At 39.3% G+C, this 20,209-nt stretch overlaps 2 protein-coding genes across 2 annotated transcripts in view; both read left to right on the top strand.

Annotated features, from left to right (window-relative positions):
- Nucleotides 1–3,891: 3,891 nt before the first annotated feature.
- LOC130915970 (beta-1,3-galactosyltransferase 1) lies at nt 3,892–7,303 on the top strand. The gene is made up of 2 exons (XM_057836273.1): nt 3,892–4,135; nt 4,713–7,303. Exons 1-2 carry the CDS (start codon nt 4,102–4,104, stop codon nt 5,825–5,827), a joined length of 1,149 nt encoding a protein of 382 aa, XP_057692256.1. The 5' UTR covers nt 3,892–4,101; the 3' UTR covers nt 5,828–7,303.
- An 11,786-nt stretch (nt 7,304–19,089) lies between these two features.
- Nucleotides 19,090–20,209, top strand: part of slc7a10b (solute carrier family 7 member 10b) — a 91,756-nt gene continuing 90,636 nt past the window's right edge. The window contains exon 1 of the mRNA XM_057836272.1: nt 19,090–19,282. Coding sequence (XP_057692255.1) covers nt 19,186–19,282 — 97 coding nt within the window. The 5' untranslated portion in view covers nt 19,090–19,185. The remainder of the gene's footprint in view (nt 19,283–20,209) is intronic.

The following is a 20,209-nucleotide window of genomic DNA, read 5'->3' as shown; positions in this document are numbered from 1 at the left end:
GACAATTCACATTTAAACAACCGGCTCTGAAGTACGCGCGCTATTAGGCTCGAGCGTTTACGTCAAAGGATGGGGGATCACGTGAGATTTGACAACAATGCAGCCATATTGGAAGCAGGTCTGGCTCGCGGGACATTAAACTTTAACTTGCCAGTTCGATAAAGAGACAAACTCGATACTAAGGTGAAGAATAGATATGTGATCAAACTTAAGGATGTGAACAATGTTTACCCTTATGAGCATGCCGAAGACAAATGGAGTAAAGATGTCGACGGGCTTCCACAGTTACACGAAATGGACATTCCGCTGTATTTATTGTTTGGTGTATGTTGCTAAACTCCTCAGCGATTCCGAAATTACAAATCGCTACAAAGCTACGAACAATTTTGCTGCGGATGGGTGCAGAACCTTCACATTATGACCGTATCAAACGGCAACTCCATCGTTCTTGCAAAGGTAAGCTATGTGTGTTTACTATTTTCTTTGCAATGAACCTGAACGCACCCCAAGGCTTGGATGACAAATAAACAGAGCAGAGTAGACTCGCTTCAACTGGTAGTTTCTTCAATTTATTCAAAGTAAGTAATGCACCGCTATTGACCGTCAGTAACGATAACGGCGGGAAAAAATAATTAGATTACCCCGCTACTGAAAAAATAACGCCGTTATGTAACGGCGTTATTTATAACGGCGTTATTCCCAACACTAGTTACAACACACCCGACTTACGTGATTTCGACTTTACGACGCCGAGTGTCATCCGCCGTTTTGTCTCCAGTCGTTGTGTTTATCAATGTTTTCATTTATCTATCAATCGCATTGGCAACGCAGATGACTCAACGCAGAAACACTGTTCAAGTGGGGTCGCCGTATTTTGCTGTCGAAAATAGCGGCCGATGTACGCATGTGCGTGAAATAAACTACTCTCGTTTTTAGTTTCGTTTTCCGCGTTTGTCAACTAATTTTAGAAACCCTTTTGAGAAGATGGGAAAAAAAAAAAAGACGAGGAGCATCATACTTTTCAGCAGGAACTGACAGAGGAATTTGCCGTTGTGGAAAGTTTTTGACGACTTTTCGGATGAAGACTGTCATGATGTCAAATCAAATTAAGACAACGCAAGTGAAGGACATAAATGCGGCACCGTTTTTTCTCTCGCTTTGGATGAGTCAACAGACATAAGCAATTTATCCCAATTCAGCGTGATTGCAAGGTTTTGACTATGAAAGGTGACAACAAGAGGGGAGGATTTATTCAAGTCCTTCACTGAGTTGGCTAAAGAAAAAAATCTACCGATGGATCAACTTATTTCGGTGTGCGCTGATGGTGCTCTGTGCTTGGTGAGGAAAAACAGGATTCGTGGCGCTTGGTGAACACGAAAAGAGACGCATCCCAAGTTTCTCAACGCCTGCATGAAGCTTAACTCCACCAAGTATCAACCAGACTACAAAGACATCAGCAAAACAATGCAGCACCAGAAGTTGCATTAATGGTAAGAAATACTCATCATTGAAATTGATTAGCAACAGCATAACAATGTTATTAAAACAATTCAGAGACTAGCCCAAACCCTTGTATTTTAAAAGTGTTGAAATTACATAAAATGCACACATTGGTTGTATTTTTAGTTTTAAACATATTGTATGGCTCACACGGAATTACATTTAAAAAATGTGGTGTTCAATACTGTTTAAGCCAAAAAGGGTTCACGACCCCTGCTCTAGCGCTACTTTCTGTTAGTTTCGAGCTTTGCTTTCACGTTGGGAAGCGGGGGTGAACGGCAGTTAACATTACAAGAAGGCAGAAAAACTGTAAACGGCGCAGGCACGGTGATGCCCCCTGTTAGCTTGCTATCAGCACGCTAGCAGTGTTCGTTTTCACCTCTGGACCAGTGCCACTAAGAGCTGCCATTCTCCTTGTTGAATTGCCATACATTTGGACCTTACTTCCCTCGGTATTATTTTGCAGCCATTAAGGTATGTTTTTGTAAGCAAATACAACAATCCCTCGTTTTTAACGGTTAATGGGGACCAGAACCAACCACAATAAGTAAAGAACCGCAAAGTAGCCCCCCCCCCCCCCCCAAATTTGTGTGTGTGTGTGTGTTGAATGTATTTATTCAGATTTACCATTGGAAATAAATACATATAAAACATTTTTTTCACTTTTTTTCCCCAAAGTATAATTAAAAAAAAAAAAAAAACAATATATGTATATTTGTATTTTAATAAATGGTTTTCAAGCACTTCGAATGTAATACTTATATTAAGTTTTAAACATGTTACTGTCCCACTGAATTATTTTTAAACAACAAAGTAGAAAAATGCTTGTTTTTATTAAATGCTTCATTGAGTGAGTCCACTCAAATCCACTCAAGCTGCTCACTTACACACAATGAGTTACCAAAGCAACTGTTTAACAAGTTAAACAATAACTGACGGATGCAACGCTTTGAAGTTTCGGCTTAAAAGCGTCTCTGGAAAGATCAAACCTTAATGTCTGTCAATCATCTTTAACTTTAATAAGCAACTCCAATGCACTGCCTGACCAAGGAAAGCGGCAGGGGCGAGAGTGAGAGACTGCGTAATCGGATGGGGACAGCTCTATAAAATACTGCATTTATTTATTTAATTTTTAATTGGGAAAAAAAATCCGCGATGGACTGAGAGCGTGAAGTTTGAAGCGCGAAGTATCGCGAGATCACTGAATGTCTCTATTCATTTACTTTATAGGATTATCGTAATTCTGTCATGATTGTATTTTCTAAATGTATGTTCATAGTTTGAATGTGACAAATACAGTGTATCACAAAAGTGAGTACACCCCTTGCATTTCTGCAGGTATTTAAGTATATCTTTTCATGAGACAACACTGACATAATGACACTTTGACACAATGAAAAGTAGTCTGTGTGCAGCTTATATAATAGAGTTAATTTTGATTTTTCCCCTAAAATAACTCAAAATATAGCCATTAATATCTAAACCCCTGGCAACAAAAGTGAGTACACCCCTTTGGAAAAAAACGTACATCCCTAAATGTCCAAATTGAGTACTGCTCGTAATTTTCCCTCCAAAATGTCATTTGACACGTTGCAGGAGTGCTGTCAGCACTGCTGCAGAGATTGAAGAGGTAAGGGGTCAGCCTGTTAGTTCTTAGACCATAAGCCGCACTCTACATCAAATTGGTGTGCATGGCTGTCATCCCAGGAGGAAACCTCTTCGGAAGATGGTACACAAGAAAGCCCGTAAACAGTTTGCTGAAGACATATCAAAAAGCACATGGATTACTGGAACCATGTCCCATGGTCTAAAGAGATGGGCGGGCTTTCTTGTAACTACTTTTCATTGTGTCAAAAGTGTCATTTTGTCAGTGTTGTCCCATGAAAAGATTTACTTAAATATCTGCAGAAATGGCAGGGGTGTACTCACTGTTGTGATACACTTTAAATAAATGTCAGTTGTAAGAAGAACTATGGTGTGATCGATGTTAAGGGAGGGTAGAAGTATGTTTGTATGCAATTTGTACTTTATTTCATTAAGATGTTTAATACATGTTTTTGGATAGTTAATTTGGGATTAAGGGTACTTAATGGGTTAATTCCGATTTGCGCGGAAACTCAGGTTACGTCGCCAGCGTAGGAAAGGAACTTGTTCATAAACCAGGGACTGCCTGCATATTGATTCCAGATGAGAGCATTTTGATACATTGTCACACCCCTAGTTCATAATACATATATATCTTTTGACTTGTGGTAGCAAGTGTTGTTTAATGCGAGTGCATGATTACAGTTTGAGGAATGTGGATTTCACCCACAACCCCCTGTCTGTTGAGTAAATATGATAAATGACAAACTGCAAGAAAAGGTGGAGCAAACAAAGGTGTGGCTCTGCTCCGCTGTCAGACTAACAACGACCTGAGGAGGTTTTCCCCCCTGGGATCACACAAGGCAACAAGCATGCTTTTGGATTTTTGGTGGTTCGAATTATCTGTCAGAAGCTTCACTTCTAAGCTGAAAGACCCGTCCGTGTATTTGATGTCATACTATTTTTATTTGTCAGTGGCACAATGTTTTCCTCTGCTTTTGGAATGGATAAAGACACATGCTCATTCTGAGGAGATCATCAAGAGAAAAAGGTTTGTGGTCACATTATTATCAATGCTATAATTATAGATTGTTAATTGTAAAAGGGGATAGGATAAATGTTGTGTTTAATGTAAAACAGTGACTAGGTGCAAAAAAAGATGGCTTTATGGGTACAATCATATGCAATACAAACTATTTGCAATGGTGTTAAACGCAATTTTATCTCATATCATCCGCCTCTGTAAAAATGAAAATCATGTAAATGCATAATAACTTTGTCAAATTATGTAAACAATCGCCTCGTATTTCGAAGTAAATTTGTAATCAGAATCTTAGAAAATACGCTTGACTTATTATTTAAACTCAAAAGTATTGCCGACTTCATGTTAAGGCAGGATTTGTTGATGGTCGGGCGCTTGTTATAAGAGTAATGAGTCAAGAAAATATGCAATTTTAGAACAGTTCTTCAGTCCACAAGCAATAAACATGAAGTTGTCATCCAGTATAGAGTGCTATTAGCTTTAGTCGGCCATAAAATTTAGTTGGGTTGAGGGTCAAATCTGAGTCTCAGACTTTTAGTTTGACAACTGAGCTTTGTAGTAACCAGCACGTCTAATTACATTTCAGGTCGTGTCTTTCATCAGTCTGCCCAGGAAATGTCGGATGGCAAGAAGCTCAGGAAATGGTCCAATGGTACATACAGGTCTCGCTGCCTATTCTTCCCACTGGCGCTGCTGGCAGTGGTTTTGTTTTTTTACAACATAACCGTCGAGAACAGTGACGGTAGAGCTAGACTGTGGAAGCAATATGATGCAAAAAAATGGTGGCATGGTCAGGAAAGTTCAAGTCAGGGCAAAGAAATTGACCGGACGACGACTGCATCTGCTATCGTTTGGGAAACGCAGTCAAGCCCATACTTTGTAGCCTATCCATCCGAGTATCGCTTCATTATAAATGAGCCCCAAAAATGCGAAGAGGAGAAACCTTTTGTGGTGCTGATGGTTCCCGTGGCGCCCTCCAGTAGACGTCGTCGTGACGTTATCCGCAGAACATGGGGAGGGCAAAGAGAAGTGTTGGGGAAGCGCGTCACTGTGTTCTTTCTCCTGGGTCTGCATACTGGGGAACCTGTCGAGCAGCTTGAAGAGAAGTTGCAGCAAGAGAGCAAAGAGCATCAAGACCTGATCCAGAGCAATTTTATGGACTGCTATAATAACCTTACTATCAAAAGCATGGTGATGCTCGAATGGCTGGACTCCTATTGTTCTGGCATCCCTTATGCCATGAAGGTTGATTCTGACATATACCTCAATTTGCAAAATCTCATTACCATGTTGTTAAATGCCCCCGAAACAAACTACATGACTGGACATGTGGCCAAAGGAGCAGAGGTTTTTAGAGATCCCAACTCCAAGTGGTATCTCCCAGCAAATATTTACCCCAAACCATTCTACCCAAGTTATGTTCTGGGACTGGGTTATGTTCTGTCTTTGGACCTGCCAAAAAAGCTTCTGGAAGCTTCCAGACATGTCAAAGCTATATACATTGAAGATGTGTACTTGGGCTTGTGCATTGAGTACCTGGGCATCACTCCCATGGATCCTCCGGATTGGAATTACTTCCACTTCGTGCCTGTGCCCTACGATCGTTGTGCTTATTCCGAACTTGTTGCCACCACCTTGGATGAAGATACCAATCTCGAGTGGGTTTGGAAAGACTTGCAACGAGAAGGAAAGGTCTGCTGATTTGAGTATCACACTAAATTATGACTTGCACTTTTATATTCCAGCACATTAAACGTTTATCTGAACTTTTTGTTTATTTACATTGAGCACTTAACAATAATCAATATTTATTTTCCGCTCTTATTTGTCAGAACCTATTGGTTTTATTCACTTTCCCCTACTTTTCGTGTCATGCGACTTTCAATGTGCAATAGAAACATGTTGGACATATTATAGATATGAGTAATTAATACACATTTTTGCTCATTCATTTGTTCAATAATATACTGTACTATACTTTCAACATTGTTACTGTTTCTATTTCTATTTTACTGTTTTGACTCTTTGCCATGTTTGACTGACACAGTGCAAATTACTGTAGTTTTTTAACTGTAAGCTGCATGCACCAAATTTTACAAGAAAAATGTTTGTTCACATATAAACCAGATTGGACTGTAAGCCGCATTTGTCCAAATGAGACAAAACTACCTCATGTTTGATGAGTCAAATCTTCTCTATAGTTCATATTAGTTACAGTCACACTGACATTTCTGTCCTTATCTACAGTATATGACTGAATGGCAAGACTTTTAATAAAAATGTGCTGCTGTGTGTTTTGTGGAAAGCTTTAAACAGTAACTCTCAACTGGTCATAAAAGATAGTAAGTTCATGAATAAGCAATTTGACTAAGATTAAATGATTACATGGTAGTGCACCATTCAAAGGGTTGAAAACGTGTTATTAGCTCCTCTGAAAAACACTCAAACTACCACAATACAGATGACACCAAGCGTACGTCTTGTGATTTTTAAGAAGTGTTCCAACACGTCCCCAGTTTACAACTTGATTAACCTGCATTCAAGTCAGGGAGGCACCAGCCACCCTGTCATGACTGTTGGTGTTTTAAAGACACTGGACTGGCAGAGAAAGTGTCTTGCCAGGTGACGGGGTGAATACATAATAAGATGTCCAGCTGGCAATCAAAGCAAATGTAAGGATGTGGAGAAAAAAACTTGAAATAATATTGGTCAGATTTTCTTTTTTCAGACGAGCAGTTCCTTTGTTATCTGATGGAACCATCTGGATGTTTCTACAAGACTAGACTTGTATTGGTAGTGTCACATATACACATTTGGCTTTGAGGGTGGAGTGGAAAAATGAAGAAAAACAATTGATCACTTGGTACATTCAGGTGAAGTGTTTATGACACATACTTTAAAATAAAGATATTTTGATTGTATTGTAGTGCATTTTATTGAATAGTTATTTTTTAATCTTACCTCACTTACAACCATAAGCGGATTTTAAGGGGGGCCACCAGGCTGCCCCCTGGTGGTCAAAAAGTGTCATTTCATGAAATTGACTTTTCTTATATATATAAAAGTTGTAAAGCAGGGGCCCCATCTGCCGGGCCACGGACAGGTAACTTTTTAGCCTTTTTCCGGCCCTTGTGCCTTCTCCTTAGTTTACTCGCTGACTAGGTTCGTGCCATTTTTATTTTGTATTTTGTCTCGCGTGTTCTGGCGTGCTCCCTTAGTTCTCGTTTTGTAATAAATACAACAAACTTCCACCTCTGTGTTTGGATCCATGCTTAACTGCTTGTTGTATCATAACAGCATATAATTTAAAAAAAATAGGTGAGGGCAATTTTATTTTTCAAATGATTTTTTTCTTTGATTAAATTTTTTTTTATTTCTGATTGAAGCAACTTTTTTAGGGATTGAATGATTTAGACACAAATATTCTACTCATAATATGGCCCAAACACAAAAAGGATTGCTTCAATCAAAGAAAACTTTTCAATAAAAAATTAAGTGTTCAAATGCAAATCTTTCTCATATATTTTTTCTTATTCAGAAACATTTTCTATGATTGAATTTCTTTTTTTGATTGAACTGATTTTTCTTTTGAAAATAGATTTTTTTGTATGAAGAAACCAATTTTTTGATTGAATAATAAAGACAAAAACGTCCTAGCCAAAATGTGGCCCAAACACAAATCAACATTACTTCAATCAAAAAAAGTTGCTTCAATCAAAAAAAAAAACTTGACCCCAATCAAAAAAAAAAAAAAAATCAAAGAAAAATGGCTTTCACGTGCATTTTTTTTAAAGTTTCAAATGTATTTTTGCATTTAAACACTTTTTTTCCCTCTCTCATTGAAGCTTTTTTTTTTTGTTGAAAATATATATTTTGATTGAAGCCACTTTTCTTTGTATTGAAGCAATTCTACCTAAATCTACACAAATCTACCTCCAAATGGCTGCACCCAGGGGATACAATTTTTGACTGGGGTAACTACATTGGAAGGACACCGGCGGGCGTACCATATTCAATGGATGACGATCTTGGCGAAAAGTATAGCTGTCCTAAGCAGCCTGATTTAGAATTCCCCTCAAGAATGATGGGAAACAAAAAAAACTGATTGTCCACTTATTTTTATAAATATTCTTGTAAGTTAAATTTTTGGCTGACACTGCATTTCGAGGTCATCAACATGTTGTGACCCCCCTGCCCCAAAAGTCAAACTATGCCTCTGCAACCACGTTCCACTGCCTTTTGTTGACAGCTGTTTTTTTTTTTTCCAATGAAAACCAAACTTCCCCTCTTAACTGTATCTTTTCAAAAGCGATGAGTAACCGCTAACATTTTTGTGATTTTTTTTAATCGCCTGCAAATTTTAATAGGACTAAAGAAATGAAACTTAGCTACCAAATTCTTTAGCTTCACTTATAAGAAAAATATTTGACAAAAATGAAATTAGACCAGTCCAAAAAATGGTAAGTTTTGGATTTGTTTTGTTTCCAAAGTTGAACAACAGATCTTATTTATCAAAGAGTTAAAAAAGCAAACTACTAATCCATAATGAGTGAAAGTCAGTAATGAATTTCTGGACAAAATTAACAGAAAATGAATCAAAAACTTAAAACAATCTCGAAGATTATTTTGATAAAATTTATGTTAATTAGCAATTGGGGCATTCATTAGGTCAAAATTGCGACAAGCAACATTGTTGACTTTAACGAGCCTGAGCTTCAACTATGGTGCCTCATGTACTTACTAATCAAAACTGATTTATTAATTATAAAACAATTATGGTGCCCAAAGGGTTAAGCTTAGGTTGTAAAATGGAGAGAAAAATTCAGGTTTTTTTAGTTTTTTTTCTGCATGACAAAAAAAGTGTCATGCAGAAAAAAAAACTAAAATTTTCTCTGAAATGTGAAGAGATAATACATCTTTTAACAAAAATGGTGTGAGGTGTTCAGAGGCCAAGTTAACCAAGTTATATTTAATCACGTAAACAATCTCAATTCAATCAAACCAAATGTGAAATATTTCTAAATCACTTTTAGGAGTTTACACCTACAATACCAGAAAGTTTTACAAACGCTTGTGATGCCAAACTCTTCTACGCTGAAATATATGAAGTTGTGCATTCACTGAGTATAGACCGAGTTATGCTTCTGCGGTAGACCTGCGCCGTCAAAGCATCTACTACCCTCCGCCGTAGCCTGCCGTGCACCTCAACAAAATCACACCTTGTGCGACGTCAACGCGTGGTGACGTGGCGCAAACGGACTGTGATAGGTCCGCTCAGACTTTTGTTTCCGGTTAGGCGCGAAATCACCGCCATTATTAAACATTGTTTTGCTACACGCAAAAATAGACCAAGCCGACAGGTGTATCATCAAGAGCAAGTACCACAACTTCTACAATGTCTCGTCAAGAAATTATAAAGATCGCCAAATGGCAAGGTCAGCGATTGCATTAAAAAATGGAAGAACCACCGAGACAAGTATGTGTGTGTTCGGAAGCGAATGGCCACCCAAAGCAGTGACACAGTCGGCCAAAAACTGCCAGCTTTTTATCACTTTATACCACCAGAAATCTGCTATGGCTTCCCACTGACTGGTTGTAGGACACGGCAAAAAATTCGGGCTGGAGGGCTGTCCACAATCCTTTGCAGACCTCGGAAAAAACGCTGGACACAGTGCTCAACGCCAGTTTGAAGCTAGCCACCACGGCTTGCCGGCTTCCACCCGAGGCTAGAAGTCTCTCTGCGGCATCAACAGTCGGACAGACCACCTCCAAAAACAGTCTTCTGCGTCACCCGTGCCTCAACATTTGTATGATCAACATTTGTTATTCAATGTTGATGAGCTGAAGATCCACATTCAAGCATTCCATCTCCGTTGATATTGTTTATTTTTCATTTTTTTCCCGTTGCCGTTGTCGTGTAACTGGAAGAAAACTAGAGGAAGTTGACAAGTCCCCAAAAACCGTACAAACACAACGCCACACCCCTCTAGTGGCTTGGCGGTGAATTACATAGCAACGCGTTCCCTTGACGCAGAACTCCGAATGCTCATTGACGACGTAGTCGCTTCGCCGCAAAATGAAAATACAAAATAATTGGTTCAGGTAATACACTGTTCGATTCAAACCTTTGTTTTCAAAAACTACAAACAAAACATATTTTTAAACTTCCAGAATAAATGTCTGCATTTTATTAGCAAATTTAAATTGGAATACTTGAATATAACCTATATTATATGCACAATAAATACAAACTTGTTAACAATTTCTTCACTCTCCAGAAAAGCAAAAAATAAACATAAAAAAAAATAAACATTTGTCTTAAGACCACACAACATTGTCTGTCTAAATAAAGAAATTGAATATAACTGGAAAAAATAAATAAATTAAAAAAAATAAAAACCTTTGTCGGGGAATAACAAAAGTAAATAAAAATGGAGCCTTCCTTCAGGGGAAACACTGCTGCTTTTGTCCTCAAGCACAGCCAAACTCAACAAAAAAATGAAAGCTCCTTTGGGCTGCTTTCAGACCACATAAATAAAACAATGAAAACTGTGTTGAAAGGGGTAAACCTGGGTTCACTACTTTTCTCACAGTTTAATTAACATTAACAGGAGAACATGCAGGAGGACACTTCTCTCTACGCAGCTTCCTATTCGAGTTTTTCAGGCTAGCAAATTCACATAGTTTTAATGTTACGCTAACTCTGATGCATGTCGGACTTTCAGTAGCAAAATTAGTGGTGTGTTCCCCACCTCCACAACATTGACGTCTTTTTACATTACTTACAGTGGCTGCTGCTGCTGCTGCTGCCGCTGGCCAAAAAAAAACTTTTAATATCCTTCCTCTTCGAAGGGGGCAGAGGACGCGGCATGTTGTATTTCTGTCGGAGCTGTGAGTGCATGTGGTGGCGGTGGGGAGGAGGGGTCAAGGCATCAGCCAATCAAACGTGCGTTTGAGGGGGAAAAAATAGACTGGCACATTCAGCAAGTTAAAATGGTTCAGTGAAATGTGAACATAATGGAAGTACTGTAATTCACTTAATAATGGTAGGGTCAATTCTATCCTTACAACATATAGGAAGACAATACAAATTACCTATACTGTATAACTGAAATTATTATATAATGCAAATAAGGTTGTTTAAAAGTTGGTGGGGACAATTTTAGCATCCTGAAAAGTTTGTAGTGCTATATCCCTACCGTCCTTACGCAAACCTACGCACTTGGTCATGGCTTGGCTTCATATTTGTGATCATGTCAGACAATACTGGAACTTATCCTGTCACACCAGAGTGGTTGTTCTACGAATATATTCCACATATCAATCTGGGAAAAAATCCAATCGAGACCTGTGTCAGAGGAGGAGCCTTAAAAAAATATATGGCTGCTGATTGGATGATGGCTCTTCTCGTCACACGCAAAAACATTGTTTCCTGCCCCCCCGCCCCCCCAAAAAAAACGCTTTTAGTGACATCAGAAGATATTACTACCAAAGCATTTGTAATTGCAATCATTTTCTGGGAGAAAATGAGCATTATCTGACAGAATTGCAGGAGTGCCAATACTTTTGGCCAGCAGTGTATTTCAGTCAAAACTTCAGAAATTGAAATATCTACAAAAGGGATACTCATGACGTTGATTGTTATCTACCAGTCGATCGCAACGCGACCAGTCGATCGCAACGCGGTGTGGGTAGATCGTGGCATTAAAAAAAAAAAAAAAAAAAAAGAATTAAAGGGCAACTGAAGAGCTTTTCGGATTTCGCTCGAGTGTTTTACTCAGTTGAATTGTATTAAATGCATCATTCGCTGTCTCAAAAAGTCCCATTAAAAAAAATAATAAATAATTGACCGCGTAGTTTTTGAGTTATTGCCATAGCAACACCATAGCAACGAGGGACGCGCCGCCCTGCCGACCGCTACCTGATGACGTAACTTCCAGGGAGCCTCGCCACCACTCTGAACACGGAAATATAGCACCACGCTATCCTCGCCATATATTGCAAACATTTTCTGAGTTTTACCCGCGAGATTCGTGATGCCATCTCGATGTGTAGCGATGAAATGCTCACAGGAAGACTCGAGACTCTATGAGTGGTCCAAAAAAACTTCTCCTGCAAAGGTTTGGACCGTTTTTGTGAGCATGCATACAGGTCCCCAATCGGCTCATTGTTTTCATCATTTCAGCGACGACAGCTTTGAAAACCTACAACAATGCAACCTTGGTTTTACAAAGACGTAAGTAGACCCTCTGATTATAAAATTTAATGCACTTCTGTTGATAAACGAGGGGGACTCCTACTGCCTGTTTGTTGAAGCCCAACATTTTTTTGTTGTTGCTGTTGCCCTGTCATAAGTAGATAGGTTTGCTGACAGGTCTACTCATGTGATTTTATTACTATATCAATAGGTATTATGTAAATTCAAATGTCCCCAGCACCAAGTAGGTCCTTGGCTCGTTGTTTTTTGGCCTGTCACAGGGTAAATATAAAGCCTATATATATTAAAAAATCCACCTGCCAGGCCCTAATGTATCAAATACATCTCAATAAAACAATAACTATTGTACTACAACATCAACATCAAGGTCTGCCTATTTGAAGAGGGAACAATAGCATCAAATAGATGCTGCTTTGACTAGGGCATTATTATTTGATCACCAAGAAATTATTATTATATTAAAATTAGGATTCATCCAATATTTTCATGCTGCTGTGATTTTTTTTTTCTCCACCAGGAAGCCAAACATAAAAAATTAAGCGGCGGAAACCCTCAACACGATGAAAAAAGCGTTGCAAGTCAGTCGCCACCCAGTTTCCCAAACTCAAGAGAGAGTGGGTCAAGTCATATGATGACCCAAGTGATGCGGTGCCTATGAGGCCTGCCAGATGCTGAATTTCTTCCGTCTGCGACATCAGATGATGATGACTTAGGAGAAATGTAGCAAATTTTGATGACATGAAATCATAAACTAGTCATATATACAGTACATTTTTTTAAAAGAAAAATCGAGTTACCTTCATATTTTAATGACGATTTATCTTTGTATATAGAACACTTAATGCTCCAGAAAAGAGTAAATACATATTTCCCACTGCCATGATCATTTTTCAATGTTGCGCTAGTCCGTTGCTATCCTAACTTTGTATTGCTTACTTAGTATTGCTTACTAAATTTATGTTCTTTGATGTGTGCTATTGTGTGCTTGGTATAACTTAGCTTTCTATGTTGCTTCACAATCTGACAGCGAAAGCTGATGCTGATTCAACATAAATCTGGTATCATTTATTATTGTGGCCTATTGAATATTTTTTCAGAATGTAATATAATTACAATGCATTATATACCAATAGAATACATTAAACAGTCAACAAAATGTGTCAATGTTGTTTACAATTTATGGTTTTATTTTTTTTTTTAATGTAATTCATGCCCCTGTCAGTGCTTCAGCCTCCTCAAGATTGGCTCTCACATCTGGGATCTCCGGACGACACAGGCATACTCTTGGAAGGGTAATTACTTGACGGTTTACAGCAACACCTGGAAAATAAAATCGTTTTGTCATTTATTTTGAAAAATCAATAACATATCATTCATTTAGCAACATTTGGGCTAGCGTTACCATATTTAGATGGGTAGGAGCTGTCCCATTACCTAATATCCAGTTTTAGCTATGTGGAGAGCATGGAAAAATATACAACCACGTAATCGCATTCTCTCAAATAAAAAAATCACGATGCTGGATTTAGGCTTACCACTCACTCTCCCGTTCGTGAAGTGTCAAGCTGTCAATTGGCGTCGTGACGACATCTGCTGTGTCAAGTAAATCGACGTCATCTGACGCCTCAGGTTCAAACATCTAGATATTAATTGTAGTTCATCTTTCCTGGGAGCCTTTGCCATCGGTAGCGTCAAGAAGGAGCGATCCTGAATGGTTACCTTTGGCGGAAATATCACTGACATCGTTGTTGCTGCTATGCTAGCTGTGGATAGTCTTCTCTGTTGCGTCGGGGAATCTACGTCACACTTCCGGGTTTGCGAAGGGACCATTAACGGAGTGCAAAAAAACTAAAAAAACGCAAATTATCCTTGCAATTATGTGTTGATAATGTCATGGTTGTTTTGACAAACTCGTCCAAATTTTATATTCGTAAAATTACACAAAAATCCGGAAAAATCTTCAGTTGCCCTTTAAGGCCAAAACAAGGATTAATTATGTATTGTTCTTCAGGATTGCTGCTGAGCTTTGTAGATGTACCGGTTAAAAACATAACAACAGCATTCTGAACAAGTTGCAGATGAGAAAAAGATGACTTGGGAAGACCAACATAAAGTGGATTGCAGTAGTCCAGCCTTGAGCTCATAAAGGCATGATTTGCTTTTTCAGGGTCATGGCGACTAAAAAAAGGCCAAGAGGCAGAGCTGGAAAAAACTTGCTCATACAACAGAACTAATGTTTTTCAAAATTTAGCCTGTTACCGAATATCACTCCCAAGATTTTTTACATGTGTCTTAAAAAAGGGAGCCAGAACGTCAGAATTGGGTTCAAGGCCATTCGTCATGGAAGGCGTGCCTAAAGTTCTGCATTCAGTTTTGCTGTTGTTAGGATGCAGAAAGTTTTTTTGCTAGCCACTGCTTCACACCAGAAATGCAGTCCATTAATTTAGTGGGAGCAGTTTGTTCATTGGGTCTCAAGGGCAAATAGAGCTGCAAGTCATCGGCATAAAAATAAAATGTTATTTGTATCATGTTTTTTTTTAAAATTTTTTATAATTGATCCTAAAGGTAACAAATAAAGTGCAAACAGAACAGGCCCTAAAATTGAACCTTGTGGCACCCCACAATACAGAGAAGCTAGTGAGGAAGAAGAGCGCCCTCTAGCGGCTGGTTGAGGTTAATGATTACTACATGGTCAGCCAATTTTACATTTCAGAAGATGTCGGATTCTATTTTTTAAACCAGGTGTCCCCAACGACCAGGCCGCGGACCGGTACCAGTCTGTTGCGCATTTGGTACCGGGCCGCGGAGAAATAATAAATAATTTATTAACGACTGCATTCTGGCCGATTGACTTTGGCCTGTGCTGCTTAACACACCATTATCCCTGTATACTCTAGATATAGAACTACAAGATAGGAGGTCGTCATAGAAATGCATTGATTGGACTGTTAGCAGTAGGCCTACATCTTGTTTTGTATATCTATGTGCACTTGGCCTCGATAATAACGTATGACATAGGTCCTCGCCCATCACATTTGTTCCCAGAAATAATTAGCCCCCACACCAGAATGACTGAAAAACAGACGTCTTTGGACAGATTTTTACGGGGAAAAAGGAACCTGACGAGCCAGAAGATGAGCCTACAACCTCGAAGAAAACAAAATCCATGCTACTTCTGAATCACTAAAGACCTACGAATTCCGAAGGAGTGGATTCATAACCCGTATGTGACTAAACCGAGTGATTCGAGCATGTCTGTGCAACAGGAATATCAGCTTGTAGAGATCGCAAATCACGGCGACCTTAAACGTACATTTGTGACAACAACTCTAACGAGGTTCTGGATTAAAGTCATTTCGGAATATCCTGACATCACTAGGAGAGCACTAAATACTGTGCTACAATTTCCAACATCGTATTTTTGTGAAGCGGGCTTCTCTCACTCTCCCATCTCGGGACAATCTCAACGAAACAAGTTCAGGCCTCCCACTGATTCAGCGGGTGAGATGTATTTTCCCTGCACTTAACACGACGTGGCTAAAAACAAATGTTATTTTATGTTTGCTGTATTTTTATGCCGCACATTGCCGGTGTTCTGACAAATTTGGCATGCGCGTAACGTTAAAAATGACCCCGAATGCAGCGATTCCAAAGTACACACTACAAACTTTCTTTAAAGAAAGTGTCAGGAAAATCCTTAATAACACCAGGAGTCTCGCCTCCCACCCATTGGGGATTAAATCATCAGGCCAGTCATCCACACGGACGTCACTCGAGTGTCTTTTACATGCGCATGGAAGCAGGAGGCGAAACACACACAGGATGCGTTCACAAGCCAGCTTGGTTTATTTCCACAATGCATTTTCCTTTAAAGCAACATGGATACATATTCATGAAACAGAATAAACATTCAAACATGGCAAAGGTCTATTGGTTATATTCAAATCAGGTAAAAGTGAGTGGCCCTCCTCTTCACTCGCCCTCCCCAGTCACATGTGTTTCTTCCCCTAGTGAGATAATGTCAAAATGTTTACAACAATGCTATCTCCTTTAAGCAGTTGTTCTCGTAAACTTATCCCCAGGGGAGGTCGTGAGTGGCCGGCTCACCACCCCCTCCTTACTGTGGAATGTGACCTGTAGCAACTCAAACTTAGTGAATACATGGGTTACAATTGAATAAAACCACTAACTACGATAAATCCAATTCCCTTTTCCTTCCTAATATTTCCCTAACAGAAAGGAATATTAACTTACGTATGCCATGTTAGCTGCACACAACAATTGCACGCTGCTCTCTCACTTAACGACTTCTGCGTGTTGTTAAGCTTTAATTTACGCCATTTTCGTGTTGCACATGTATGTCTATGATGTAAATTGTTTTTTTGGCACCGTTGGATAACATTGAGAGTCCAACTGAAAATAAAAGAGGGCTTTTTTCACTGCCACAAAAGCTTTGGGAGCAAAATTTTTTAAGAGTGCAAAATTTGACAGAACACCGGTGTTGTGCCAAAAAATAGCCGCCCCGTGTGAAATGTCCCCCCTGACGGGAATGCTTATTTATAATGCTTAATTGATCGTTTATTTTATTTTATTTTATTTATTTGTTTATTTATTCTATTTTTGAGTGCCCACACGTCACTCGTACAAACAGCTTTTTCTTACCAATCGATGGACATGGAAACGATTTTCTTGTACCATGTATATGTATTATTTTACTCTGCTTGAACTAATAATTATCATACCTGTGTGATTGTCATTGGGTTATGGTCGTGAAAACCTGTTGACCAGGGGTCATGAATAAAAAATCCTCTTGGTCCGAAATTAAAAAATTACAACAATCTCGGGTCCGGAAATATTTTTAATGCTTCTTTTTTTCCCAAAATTACAAACGTATCTGTATGTGGGCATGCTGATAATTACAACATTCAAAAATGTAAATAAAATATGAAACAATACATTTATAGTAAGTAATAAATAATATTTAATAATAATTAATTAGTAATAAATAATAAAGCGATCATATTGAGCCCTTAATTCCGCTATTTTTTGAGAACGGATGGCAGAGTTTATAGGGAAACTTTGCGAAAAAGCTGCGTGCTTCGTCTCATAGTGCCTTTTCAAATTGCTGCTTTTTACAAACGCTACCGTTGTTCGGCCATTCCTTACCACGCAGCGAAACATCTACACAACGCTCAGCGCGCTTGCGCAAGCATCTGCACGCATGCGCACATTGGTCAGAAGCGGTGAGTACTCACTATTTTTGTTTTTATTTAGTTTTTTTTTAGAACCTTTTCATTGCCTCAAAAATACTTTTTGCATGTATTACCCTCTCATATTTTTAACCATTGTGGTTTTTTGTGTTAGCTGTGAAGCAGTTGACCACATTAGTCACGTAGCGTATTTAGGCGGTCCTTATTAGGTATAACTGCAGTATTTTCTTAAGGCATTTTTAGTACGTTCTGCCTGTATGCATCCAAACAAAACAAGTTTAACATGCACGGTAGTACTTTGGGTGTCAAATTCGACTAATGTAGGACGTTTCGCTGACGTAGCAGATTTTGGCAGAACACCATCTCTGACCAGATGAGGGATAGCGGTCTTGTGCTGCCGCCAGGTAAAATGAACAAAAATGTGTTGGTATACTCCTCCTTACACACTGTTTTCTCCATCAATCTTGCGTAGTTTTGAGCACGCCTTTTGCCGTACCTTTTCGCCTCTTCCTCCAACTTCATTCGGCTCAGGTTTTGGCTGTCACTCCAAGGAGTCTGGAAAGCGAGTGTGAGACATGCTGTTCTAAAAATAACTTTCAAATGCTTCACTCCCATTGGCTGGCTCACGCGCATCACCGCTAAGGTTTTTGTTTGTTGCTCACCTCCGCTCTGCAAACCCGCAGAATAAAAGGATTTTGGTCGTTGCATCGTATATTAGTCTGGACAGCTTGAGATCCGGTCCAGACGGCTTGGGGGTCCGGAACCGGACCGAGGTCCGCGGTTCCGTGACCTCTGCTGAAGACTAATACATTTCTGTTCAAAGATGGTTATGTGGCCCAGTCCACGATTTGTTACTAAAATACAGTACTAGTATTTTGTGTAATTTATTTAATTAAAACTGATTTTACAGTCGTAAATCCATTATTGTAATGCGTCCATGAAAACATTTGATATTTTCACCTCAAAAAAGCGTTATAAATAAGCGTTCCCGTCAGGGGGGATATTTCACGCGGGACTGCTACTTTTCGGCACAACACCGGTCCGTGAAAAAAAGACCCATATCACACCGGTCCGTGGTACAAAAAAGGTTGGGGACCCCTGTTTTAAACTGCAAATTACACCTTAGTATATGTCGAAGATTTAGCCAAAGAATGAAAAATGTGAAAAATTTGCTATTTCTTTATCCATTCATTTGAATTCATAAATACTTATATGAATTCTTAAGTGTTTTTACCTTTGTTGTGTGTTCTTGTTGCATGACCCATGACCTGCTCCTGAGACCAAGCATTCTGACACTTAGCAGCACACTCTGTTCGAGAGTGAAGCACGATGCCCACTGTCAAAAAGCTTGGTCTCAATCGCAGGTATTATTTTGTCCTATGGCGCATGTGTTTGTATGAATGGGAGTGTGTGTGTGTGTTTGATGTTTCTCCCCGGGGTGTCCCTGAACGCATCACGGTGAGTTACACCTATTTAACATTCAAGCCTGAGCAGCCGCAGGTTGTTGCGCAAGCGCGACCCATTGAGAAGGCATGAATGCCAAAAGAGGGGAGCACTGGGAGAGAGTGAGCGAGACTGTAAGAGGCGACACGACTGGCAGGAGCAGCCCCAGCGGAGCCGGGAAGGCCGACATGGATGGGCCGCCGCGTGACCGCATGACCCGAGTCCCGGAACGCGTGACCCTGAAGAAGGAGATCGGCCTGCTGAGTGCCTGCACCATCATTATCGGTGAACTGCATACTCGTTGTTAGATAGTTCATTTCTGATAACATACAGTAGAAGTTGTGATCCTACCTGCTCACTTTCTCGTGAACATCATCCAGACAGTCTTTTGTGCTAGTGTGGGTCACACAAAAAAAGGTTGGGCTTTTTAGTGTAGGAGCAGTTTCAGACAATGTTGTGTACTCAGCATGTGTTAAGCACATTCAAAATCAGGATAGGAAACTCATGCCCAAAATTAAGGGATGCTTTAACAACAACAAAAACTGGTTACAAGCATTATTTTGCTTTCCTTGACTTCATTCGTATCCTGTACTACTACTGTATTTGCAAGAGTGTAAACTGGAGCCAACCCCAGCAAGATTCAATGAGCTGGTCAACAATTGTGGTCACCCATAGGTGCTTATCCACTGCCTTGATTTAAACCCAGAACCTACAACATCTACTCCAAACACTAGTCAATCTTTTCAATGCAGGCTGCAATTATCCACTAGGAGATCCTTTTTTGACATACAGTATTTTCTGTGCATGCACAGTTAGTTGAGTGGCAAGAAGTCAGAAACAACATGACGGGAAAGGAACATTTGGCAGGCTAAATCTATATTTAGACATTTTAACGTCTGAAAACCAGAGAAGATTTAGAGAGCATCTTAAAATATGTATTTGTGACTAAATGTAAGTACTGTAATTTTCGGACTATAAACCGCTACTTTTTTCTTTCATATTGAATCCTGCGGTTTATAATCCAGTGCGGCTTATTTTTTGATTTATTTGGGTTAATAGGTAACACATGCCTTCTAGCATGCATTGGAGAGCTACAGATGTAAATAGCAATCAAAAATTATGTCGCGTGCTAATTATTCAGTTACGGTTCCAGTTATTTCATAAATTGCTAGTTATGGTATATAGCACCTTTTTTGACAGCGGCATCTCAAG

Source organism: Corythoichthys intestinalis, chromosome 5 (assembly GCF_030265065.1).
Source record: "Corythoichthys intestinalis isolate RoL2023-P3 chromosome 5, ASM3026506v1, whole genome shotgun sequence".
Lineage (NCBI taxonomy): Eukaryota > Metazoa > Chordata > Actinopteri > Syngnathiformes > Syngnathidae > Corythoichthys > Corythoichthys intestinalis.
Note: the sequence above shows the minus strand (reverse complement) of the source record. Positions and strands in the feature narration are given on the sequence as shown.